Raw genomic sequence first — 11,222 nt, forward strand, 5'->3', positions numbered from 1 at the left:
GAAAATCGTGATCTGGCCACTTCGCTGAGTTCCTGATGCTTCTCTCTCTCTCTTCTCTCTTTCCCTCTCTCTGTATTGCAACCTACCCCATGGCAACCACACTGTGACCCACCAAGAAGAGAAGAATATTGAACTATTTAATGGGCTGCCCCATTTGTTTTCTGCCATCACTCCCTCCTGCCTCACGTGAATCCAGCAGGGCTCTGAAACTCCTTGGATTAATCCTTACTCCTTCCTACCTTACAGGCTCAGCAGGGGACTGCTGAGGGGGGACAAGCGTGAAGTCCCCCAGGAGTCACTGGATGGATGTTGCTTGACTCCTTCCATCCTTTCTGAACTACGTCACTCCTACCACCCTTATTGGAGCACTTTGTACTGTTTTGAAGAAAAGCAAGTCAGCTTGGCTCTTGTAGACAGTGAGTACCCCATTGTGAACCCGATAAATCTCCAATTAGTATCCCAGGTAGAGTTTGAATTCCTTTCACCCCTGGCTGGACAGAGACGTGTCATTAGTGTGAGCAGGACTCACAGAAATAGGATGATTTGCATCAGAATCGAAAATCAAGTTGGAAGCACAGACATGGGGTGGGTCAGTGAGCTTTGCTCTCCTCCTCATCTCAGACCATGCCTGTGTCACCCTGGGCCACCGCCACGACATTGACAAATTCACACCAACCTACGCAGCACGTGCCCAACAGGTATCTGTCAGGCCTCTTAATCTGAATAAGATTCATCTTGCCAGCTATTGCGTTCCTTACAAATTTCTTTCCCCAACCAAGTCCTATGAGATTCTACCCCTGCCCAAGGCCTGTGACATCTTTGTCTATGTTTTGGTAAAGATATTACCCACATTTCAAAGAACCTAGTCTCACTGTCTGTGTCTCTGATGTTGGCCTGTTTTAGGTGAGCAGTACATTTGCTTTTGTTACGTTTCTAGAAACAAGACTGGGCCTTGTCACTCCTAGATGTCACGAATAGACAATGTCTCTTTGTAGTACCAAAGTTTCATTTTGATTCGAGGGTCTGTATATTCTCTCCTTCATTCTAATTTCAGTGTCTAAACTCCTTGCAACCTTGAACAATGTGGGTATTTGATGACTGAAGGCTGAATAGTGTAGTTTTCCCTCTAGAAAGCAGTTGGGGTGTTTGCCTTGAATTGGTGTGAAAAACTTGCATAACTATTTGCACAAAATCAGGACGGTTGATGTTGGGATAATGATCTACCAGAACAGGGAGATTTCATTCCTAGGCTCAGGGAAGAAAACCAAGGCATCTCTCTCATGACAGGGCCTCAGGCCTCCTGGAATGTTTCTCTCACACTGTCCTGTTCTCCCACTGAGGAAGCTGATGTTCCTATGTTAGGACTGCACAGTGGATTGTTTGTGTGTGTAGGAGAACCTGCTTAATGTGTCTGTCTCTGTCTGAATTTATTTGCAGAAACTGAAAAGGCTCAAGAGGAGCTAGAAGATCAAGACCCACCGTGCCCCAGGTAACTCTGAGGAATCATGGACAGTTAATTCAGTGTTGATATGAGGAGTCTCAGATGCAGGGAAAGTCAGAGTGTACAGAATATACCTGTTCCATCTGTTCAGCCAACCATGAAATAGCCATATTCATAAGGTTGACTCTTTTCATTGTACACCTGTATTTGTATTTCTTCCTTATTAATTCCTTTCATTTCTACTAATCTGCATTCAGTTGATTCTATTGAACTGATCAATCACAGACATTTTCTTCAGTTCCCTTTTCTGTCCTTTTTGCTTAAGTGAAGTTGAGCTGCACATCTGATGTCTGCCTCTTTGGCATTACCATGTTTACAAGTATTTGACAGCACGAAAGTGAATGAAAATAACTCTGTCATGCTACAATGTTGAGAGCAAGAGATGTTGAGGATACAGGAACTCTGTCTGGGAAGACTCAAGAGTCTGTATTCATTTGGCTACTGATGCTAATTTCAACAAAATGTATGCAAAAGTACCCAATGCACTGTGTCCTGGCAGTTTCCCACAGGGATCACTCCATCTCCTTCTCCCCAGATCATTGCCTGCCCAGTGCACTGAGAGCCCGTCACACTCTGTCTCCTGCTTCAGACATGGAAGCATGGCTGTATCTCTCTGAGGGGACTGTACTTTGCTTCCTCTGGGCCTTCCTGAGGCCCTCCCTATAGAACCAGCTGGGCGCAGTGGTCTTGGTTCTCTCTGGTGTTTATCTTCTGTCTTCTTTACTCCAGGCTCAGCCAGGAGCTGCCAGAGGTAAAGGAGGAGGAAATCCCAGAGGACTCCGTGGATGAAGTTTACTTGACTCCTTTAGTTGACCGTGACCTATCTGACTGCCACCAGCCTTATAGCAGCACCTTGTCCTCACTGGAGGATCAACTCGCCTGCACTCCTCTGGGTATAGCCTGTGAGTACTCCAGCCTGGAGGTCACAAACCTTCGCTGTCCTCCCAGGCAGCCTCTGTATGTTTTGTTTCTGCAACTTGTGCAACTCAGACAGACCACCTCTGCAGGCAGGCCCTAGACACTGAGCCTGTTTTGAATTTGGCTCTTGGATCCAGTTTTAAGGACAGACATCCACTGGGTAAAGCATCCTCTTCTCCTGTTCCAAGTGCCTCCTCTGTCACCTGGATCCTTCTCACAAGAGCAGGCTGTGGCTGTCAAAACAGGCCAGAGAGGGGTGTGATGAGGGCTTATTGCAAACTCTTGGCCATAGTAGCTCTCTTGGAGAAATTTATATAACAGACCTCCTTCTTTAAGATAGGGCATCTGTCTTTTCTGAAATTATGTTGCTAACTACATGCCCTTATCTCTTCTCTGGCCATCCACATATGCTGGGAGTTTTTCCCAATTATTTGGAGGCCTGTTTCATGATTCCTGTGTCCCAAGCTAGTTTCTCTTCTTCAGGGATCCCCAGCCATAGGGCCATGGGCCGTTATGGGTCCATGACCTGTTAGGAACTGGGCCGCAGAGCAGGAGGTGAGCGGAGGGAGAGCTTTTCAGCCTGGATTCCACCTCCTGTCAGATCAGCGGGGGCATTAGATTCTCACAGGAGCTCGAATCCTATTGTGAAGTGCACATGCCAGGAATCTGGATTGTGCTTTCCTTATGAGAGTCTAATGCCTGATGATCTGTCACTGTCTCCCAGTGACTGTCACCCCCAGATGAGACCACCTAGTTGCAGGAAAATGAGCTTAGGGTTCCCACTGATTCTACATTATGGTGAGTTGTATAATTGTTTCATTGTATATTACAATGTAATATTTATAAAAATAAAGTGCACAGTAAATATAATGTGCCTGAATCATCCCAAAACTATTCTCCCTACCCTGGTCCCTGAAAAACTGTCTTCCATGAAACCAGACCCTGGTGCCAAAAAGGTTGGGGACTGCGGCTCTACTTCCTCCGAGGGGGTCTTCCCTCCACTGACGCAGTCCAGCGTCCCTTCCTCTATGCGTGGCCAGGCTTGCATCCTCTGCAGAGCTCCAGTGGTTTTCTCCACGTGTGGGTTTCTAGTTTCAATCAAGTTTTGGGCTCAGTGCTATATTCTCATGAAAACCATCCACAACTAGTGTCCCTCATGAGGTTCTGGAGTAACCGATGAGCAAAGCAGAGTGGTTCCTGTCCCCATTATGTCCCAAAAGGCCTTTCTCTGAGCAAGTGCCCCTTGAGATAGCAGCTTCACAGGACGTGTAAAAACAAAATCCAGTTTTCATTTCTTCTTGCTCATTCTCTCTCTTTTTTTTAACTTCTATTCTGGGAATTTCATGTAGATTTTGGGGGGTTTTACCCATTACATTGTCTTCTAGTAAGAGCAAGTAACTCTGTGCTGCCCCTCAGTATACTGGATTATGTTGTAATGAAATTAACAAAAATGTCAGGTGTGGTGATTCACGCCTGTAATTCCAGCACTTTGGGAGGCCAAGGAGATGGATCGCCTGAGCTCAGGAGTTTGAGACCAGCATGGGTAACATGGTGAAACCCTGTCTCCACAGAAAAAATTAGTGGGGCATGGTGGTACACACCTGTAGTCCCAGCTTCTTGGGTGGCTGAGGTGGAAGGATCACCTGAGCCTGGTTAGTTGAGGCTGCAGTGAGCCACGATTTCACCACTGCACTCCAGCCTGAGCAACAAAGTGAGACCCTGTGTCACAAACACACACACACACACACACACATACTCACAGGCACACACACACAAAGAAAGAAACTAGCAACAAAAATGTTGGCCTCTATTCTATTTTGGTCAGTAAGTGCCTTTCATACTGGGACCATCACCTTTCTCATTTTGCATTTGAGTTTCAAAATAGCAAATGCTTTTCTAGGATCACAGTGATTCATGAGACAATTAAAATACACACTGTCCTTGCACCTGCTGTATGCCCTGCCCCTTTGCAAGCAAGCTCTGTCCTGCTATAACCCATTCAGGGCTCAAGGGACACTTGTGAGTGGGCAGTGGCATCTCCATGTTGGAGCTGAGGTCACTGAGGCATATTTAAGGAAACTTAGAAAACCTTGCAGAGAATGAGGATGTGGAGAGGGGAGGAGAGAGAGGAGCCTCACAGCAACGTGGATCCGGCCCTGCAGGCCCCGTCCCCATCCTGAGCCTGACCTGGACTTGCATGAGGTCATTGGAAGTCTTTTCTTAGTCCACTCAGAATGTGTATTCCTTTCCCTGTGGAAATGGAAAGAATTTGTTTAAGGGGTGCCCCCGAACGCCACTGGAGCAGTGGGTAATGTGAGGATCGTGTCCTCTGTTACCTTCCTAAGGAACCGCACATGCTGATCTGTGGCTCTTGTGGCCCCTGAATTTCTGGGAAGGGACTGGTCCCTCTCCTACATTGCCTCTGTCTGCTGACACCCACTATATGGCAATAGGATGGATATGTGTGGGCAGGGGGTCAAACCATTATAGGCAATGGGAAATTCAAAATGCCCCAGAACCCAGAAATTTTGCCTCACTTAGTGTTTGGTCTGCAGCATCCCAGCCCCCTTTCTCGTGGTTCTTTCTCAAAGCTTCGCACCTCTAACTCTTGGCCTGTTCTTACAGCCCTGTGTATGGAGAAAAACAGCTCCTCCTCTCCTGTGCTCTGAGGGCTCTCTAGAACTTTCCCTCTAGGCACAGGAAAGAGATGAATAATAACAGAATAATCGAGGTGGTCTTGTTAGACGATCCAAAGCCCACTGGACTGAAGCAGAGGTTTTTCACTTCAGGGACACCCCAGCCTGGGCCCCTGCTGTGTCGGTGTACCCAGACACAGACAGGAAAGGTGACGTCGCCTGCACTGACATGATGTCTGTCTGTGTGGCGTGGGTCACTGGGTGGCTTTACTGAAAGCAGGGACATCAGGGATGCGTGTTCTGGGCATGCTTAACAAAGGGAAAACTCAGATTGTTTCTACTGAAGCCCCTTCTCCTTTCAGCTCCCACCAAGGTGGCCTGTCCCCAAGGAACTTGGAGTGGAGACTTGAGCCACCACCTGTCAGAGGTGCAGGCTTCACAGGCACAGCTGGAACCAAGCACCCTAGTGCCCAAATGTCTGCGACTACAGCTGGATCAAGGGTTCCACTGTGGGAATGGCTTGGCCAGGCGGGGCCTTTCCTCCACCACCTACAGCTTCTCAGCCAATGCTGATTCTGGGAACCACCGGCCCTTCCAAGGTAGGGAAAGAAACAGAGTCATGAAGCTCTCTTCCAGGTGTTGGTGGTCACGGTGCTGTGGGTGGAGGAGAGAATGGGACCACTCTGTGCTTCCTCAGGGTCAAGTTGAAATTCATGATGCTCCAACCCAGTGAGATGAGCAAAGGTCTGGGGCTTAGAACCAAATCTGCTGTCAGGTTCTGGGTTTGCCACTTTCTGCTTGTTGACTTTGGCCAAGGTTTTTGTCTTTTTGCTATTTACATTTCTGTTCCCTCATCTGAGATACCTGAAAAATAATATCTACCTGCAATCATTGTTGGGAATATTTATTATTATAATTTCTGAAGGGTCTGATTCCATAAGAATTGCCCCATAAACCTATGAATAGGTGTTATCTAATCCTTTTATCTTTCTGCTCAATTTACACTTAGAAAGTGACTTCACGGATGATGTGTCCTCTGAGGTAGAGCAGTTATGAAGATCTCTGCTTTCTAGGGCCCCTCCTCCTCTCCTTTCTCACACAGACTCCTCTGCCAGTTTTCTTCCTCTCCTTCCCCATCCCTCATGAAGCCAATTTTCCCCTATCGGGCACTTTCACTAACAACCTATGAGGCACATTGAGTAACAGTGTAAATCCTCAGCCCACACTCAGTCTCCTGACATGTCCAGCTTCCTCTTTTTCTTCTGCTTTTTTTTTTTTGGAAATAAAAGGGCAACTTTCACATGGAAAGTGTTCACATCAGTCTGTTTTATGAAATTCCATTTAGTTCAAATTCTCCACTCATGTCCATGGCCATGTCCTCAGTTTCTATCTCACAGGGATCCACTTCTGCTCAGATTTCCTTAAAACCCTGGGTCGTGTTCATTCTCACTCTCCGCCCCACTCAGTATCTCCTCCTAGAGCCCCTGGGGATGCCTGGTGCTCATCTGTCAGGCGATGGCCTCGGCTGAGGAATGAGGGGACCCCTGTCCTCAGGAGGAGGGAGGGTTGTGTGAGATAACGAGCACCATTTGGGTCCGAGGAGAGGACACATGGAAGGCGCTCAGGGAGTGTCGGGGGATACGCAGTCCCTGACACGTGCCGTGAAAACTTATTTAAACTGATTTCTTCCCACTGGACTCTCCTTTGCTTCTCTATGGATTCTCACACCCCCAGCCAAGACTCACCCCACTGGCTCAGACACACTCCCTCTTGCTCACTTTCCCTGGAGTCCAGAGCCTGAACCAGGCACCAGGTAAGAGGACAGAGTGAATGCCTTTTGTTTCATTAATATTTTCCTTCACCTGGTGATTTCTCCCCGCTGTCTACCAGGTCATTTGTTTCTCCCACACCTTTTCTTTCTCATTCTTCTCATGTTGCTATTTTTTTTCCCATTTCAATGGACCTGAATAGTGATGATACTGTCACATTCAATCTCTCCCAAATCCCTATATAATATTTTTTCTCTAAATTAACATGTACAGATATATGCATTTATATCATTTGTCCTATTATGTGTGATTATGTATATCTGGTGTGTATGCTATATAGGGTGTATATATATGTAGCAGATTGTATAATGATGCAACTTTTATAAATTCTCTAGGTTTAGTCTTCCTGGTTCTTTTCTCTCATCAGCTGCTGTCACCTCTGTCTGATCTCACCTCGGTGCCACATGGGCTGCCACCCTGCCAGGCCCTTCCATTCCCATCTCCTGTTTGAACACAGCTCTGATTTAACTTTGATTTTTATAATCTCAGCTCTCCCCAAAGTGTAGCCTACATAGAGTTTTATATCCTTGCCTTTGCCTTATCTACCTGGAAGCTATTTGTGTTTCTTAATCTTGTGTTTCTTGAATATTGCTGTGAATTGGCAGTGCCTGTGGCTCCTGGCAATCTTGTCATTACTGAGCAATGTAGGAAAGATAAACAAAAAGAAAACATTAAAGTGACTCTATTGGCTTCCCCTCACTCTTTGGACTTTCTTGTCCAAGGCCCCTTTCTTGATTTAATGTCCTCTGGGTGGAAGAGAAAGTCACAGTAAGATCATGGGTGCCAGTGGATCCCATTGGCTGTGGTTTTATTTTCAGAGCTCATTTTGGAGCCCTCCCTGGGGATGAAGAACCCTCCCCAGCTGGAAGATGATGCACTTAAAGGCTCAGCAGACAACACACAAGGGTGTCAAGTCATTGGCCAGATTCATGCCTCCAGTGTCCCGAAACCAAAGATCATCAAAAGAAAACTACCACTCAGCAAGTGGAGACTGGCATGCAGATTCCCTGGCCTGCAAGCTTAGGGTGCAGAGGTAATCACATCTATGGCTGATAGCTGCACTCACTTCTTATTTCTCTGTGTATGGTGACACCTCATTCTCCCACTGCTTTTTCTCTTCCATTTGTTCTCTCCAACAGCAGCTGTAACCTCTGTCTGGTGTTACCTCTGTGTCCCCTGGGTTCCCACCCTGACAAGCCCTTTCTACCCCCATGTCCTCTTTGCTCTCTGAACTCTGCTCTATTCCTTCTTTAATGTCTTGAGAGTCCCTCTCATGGACACAGGAGAGCCAGGCCTCCTTGTCCTCATCCAAGTGCATAGGTTAAGCTGCTGAACACAAGGACGTTTGCCTGGAATCACACACTCTCTTGGGAAATTTAGCTTTCCTCCCTGCATCCCCAACTCCATTGCCCCTTTCTGCAGAAATCATTGCTTTAATACATCATTTACACATAGATTTTCCCCTTGAATCTTCTTTGAGCAACCCAACCAAGTCAACTCTTAATCATCACTTGTTCCTCTGAATGGGAAGTGTTAAAACTAAGCACAAAGAGCCCCACTTAGGAAACTAAATTAGAACCGGGGTCACAGGTGGGGGTTCCCCACTGGCCTGGAGTCAGGTTTGTCTTCAGCCCCAGATGTGCAGCCTAGTGTCAATGTGGATCGAGTTGCCAGGGTCTCAGTGTTCTCACCTCATGGACTCGCTTGAGCTGACGTTAACTGGAGAACATTTATGACATTCTAAAGGGACATCACTCCAAAAGTACATGCAGAGGGCAGGACTTCAAAACTGCATACATCATGAGGTTCATCATTGCAACCTCTCTCCTTTTTATTCTCATTTCCACTTCTATAACTCCAGTGAAGGGTCTAAAATGCAAGTCAGATACATCTTGAGGCCAGTGTATATGAGAGAGCATTTTATGAATTAACTTTGAGAAAAGTGACTCCAGGACCAGCTTTATGCATACGCAAGATGACAGACAGGAATCTGTCTACAGGACAATCTTTTCTTTGGCCCAGCCCTGTTGATAAGAGAGAGATTGAACTGAAATTGTCAGGGAGAAGGCTACAATCCATGGAACCACTGGGAACAAAGCCAATCATGAGAGAAATGGGGAAAGGGAAGAAAATGATGGGAAATTGGGCTGGTCCATTTAGTATCTCTACATTCCTGCTGCCATTTAATAAGCACCTGGTGAGATTTCAATTAAGATGAATCCCTTCAACTCACACCTCAGGATTCTCACTTACATGGCCTGGGGTGTGGTTTGAGCATCCGTAGTTTTAAAATGCTCCCATGTGATTCTAATATGTGGCTAAAGGTGACAAGGACCTCTGGTCTACTATGACCTCAGCTTACCAACATGGAAGTGTCACATACGTGTGGCTACTCCACAGAAAAGGCTGAGTATCCATCAGTCTTTGATGGCATCTGTATTCCCCTCCCAATAGTACTGTTTGTATAGCATAGAAAAAATCAATAGGAAAAACAAGAAAATTAATAGATTAGACTTTTAGCCTCTGCTTGAAGCACACTTGCTCAGTTTTGAATAAAAGATAAGAAATAGTCATTATATTAACACCTAATTTACAGAAATAATACCTCCCACATTACATATAGTGGAATTTAGTATTTTCTTTTGCATTTTAAAAGAAAACTTCCAGTTTACATTTCCCCACACCCATTTTATAGCCCACTCATGGAATCACCACTGCAATGTGAAAATTTTACTTTTGGTCAGTTATTGTCCTTCCACAAAATCCCCAAAGAGAACTCATTGGTCTCACTTTCCTGAAGAGAATACAATAACAAACCAAGACTGAAATTCTGCAAGAGATTTTTATATGAATACTTCTTAATGCCTCTCTTCACACTGGCATAAAATATTAAAAAGAAACCTTTCCCAAAATGTACTTGAGGAAAACAGTAAGTGGTAGAGGAGAATGTAGTAAAACACAAACTAATCCGTTTCACTTTGTACTTCAGAGTTTTCTTGTTCTAGATATTGAGAATATTTCCAGAGATGCCTTAAGGTGGAACCAGATGTGGAATCAACTTCAGGGCATTAGAGAAAATAAGTTGGGCCGTGGTTACAGTCCCCACTCTCTCTTTACTAACTCCATTTTGAGTCTCTTTTTAAAAATTTCCTTTCTTTCCTGATCCCCTTTGGACAAATACTTATAATTATCTTTTTTTTTTCTTTTTAACCAACCAAAGAAGCAGCAGCAACATCATATTTATTTGTAAAATCTTATTCCTGCAGTTGCCAAGGTGACCCAACCTCCTCTCATGACTGTTGAGACGTCCAGATTGGAGCCTTTCCTCTCACTTTCTCCAATCTTTACTGAAAGGGTCTTAGTGGGTGGATTCTGATTCCTGGGTTGTCAATAGCAAGTCATGTGGCCTTAGCTCAATCTTACCTCTGTGGCATCACCACTCCTCTGTTGTAAAAGATGGAACTGGACGTGGATATTGTCTGAGGTTTCTGCTGCTTCTCACACCCAGGGTTCTTCCCAGGGCCTTCACGTTCCTCCCTAGAAGACTAGGACAGGGAGTTGTAAAGGGGTGGGTTTCTCTGCAGAAGGTTCTCTCCTTCTGCTCCCCTCTGTTTCTTGGCAGGCATCATTGATGCTGAGCACATCCTCACGTGGAGGAAAAGCCATCACTCTGCTCCAGACAGAGGGGATCAGGAGGAAAGGGGCTGATGTTCCCCGCTGCTGGTTGTGCATAGGTGGGGTCCTTATATCCTGCACCCAAGGCTGACTGGAAGCTCAGGGAAGTTCAGGAATGTTTTGTTCTCACTTGTGGATGGCGCTTCCCCCTTCAGCCAGCCCAGGGCTCACCCCTTCAGCTCATCCTCCCAGCAGGAGATCCGTTTGCCCCTGAGATATCACTACTTAGAAGTCTCTCCAGACTCAACCACGGGGAGGACCTGACAAAAATGCTCATTTGAGTTTTTCTCTCTCGTCCCTACAGATACCAAATACTGCTGGAAGGATGCAAAGGATGAAAGGATGTCACAAAAAGTAGCTTTTACACTTGATGAAAAAAACAAAAACAGCAAAGCAAGTTCAAGTCCAAACACAATACTGCAGGGGTCCTTCACTGAGGATTGAATTTTAGACACAGAATACTCTTGATGATTTCAAACCACTACGCTCCTTTGATTTGAGAAGCCACAGTCCATCCCCCTCCAATTGTGATCAATACCTAGGGAGACCAATGCCCAGATGGACAAACAACATTCACAGGCCTTAGCCCTGCTCCTCTCAATTCCCATCGTGTAGAGAACAGGAGTCAGGAGCTGCTGGCAGGAGACTGCATGTCAGCCGGGA

General features: G+C 45.9%; 1 protein-coding gene across 6 annotated transcripts in view; it reads left to right on the plus strand.

Moving 5' to 3' along the window:
• Positions 1-11,210, plus strand: part of LOC105489244 (NBPF family member NBPF4-like) — a 48,698-nt gene extending 37,488 nt beyond the window's left edge. For 4 of the 6 annotated variants that reach the window (XM_071068624.1, XM_071068684.1, XM_071068648.1 and 1 more), the window contains 6 exons: positions 247-416; positions 1,438-1,489; positions 2,231-2,403; positions 5,418-5,654; positions 7,703-7,917; positions 10,864-11,210. In XM_071068624.1, the coding sequence (XP_070924725.1) occupies positions 247-416; positions 1,438-1,489; positions 2,231-2,403; positions 5,418-5,654; positions 7,703-7,908 (838 nt within the window). In that variant the 3' untranslated portion in view covers positions 7,909-7,917; positions 10,864-11,210. Of the gene's footprint in view, positions 1-246; positions 417-1,437; positions 1,490-2,230; positions 2,404-5,417; positions 5,655-6,789; positions 6,988-7,702; positions 7,918-10,863 lie in introns of those variants that run through there. The other 2 variants (XM_071068552.1, XM_071068580.1) reach the window with 2 other exon arrangements.
• Positions 11,211-11,222: the final 12 nt, after the last annotated feature.

This window comes from Macaca nemestrina, chromosome 1, assembly GCF_043159975.1.
Source record: "Macaca nemestrina isolate mMacNem1 chromosome 1, mMacNem.hap1, whole genome shotgun sequence".
In the NCBI taxonomy this organism is placed as follows: Eukaryota; Metazoa; Chordata; class Mammalia; order Primates; family Cercopithecidae; genus Macaca; species Macaca nemestrina.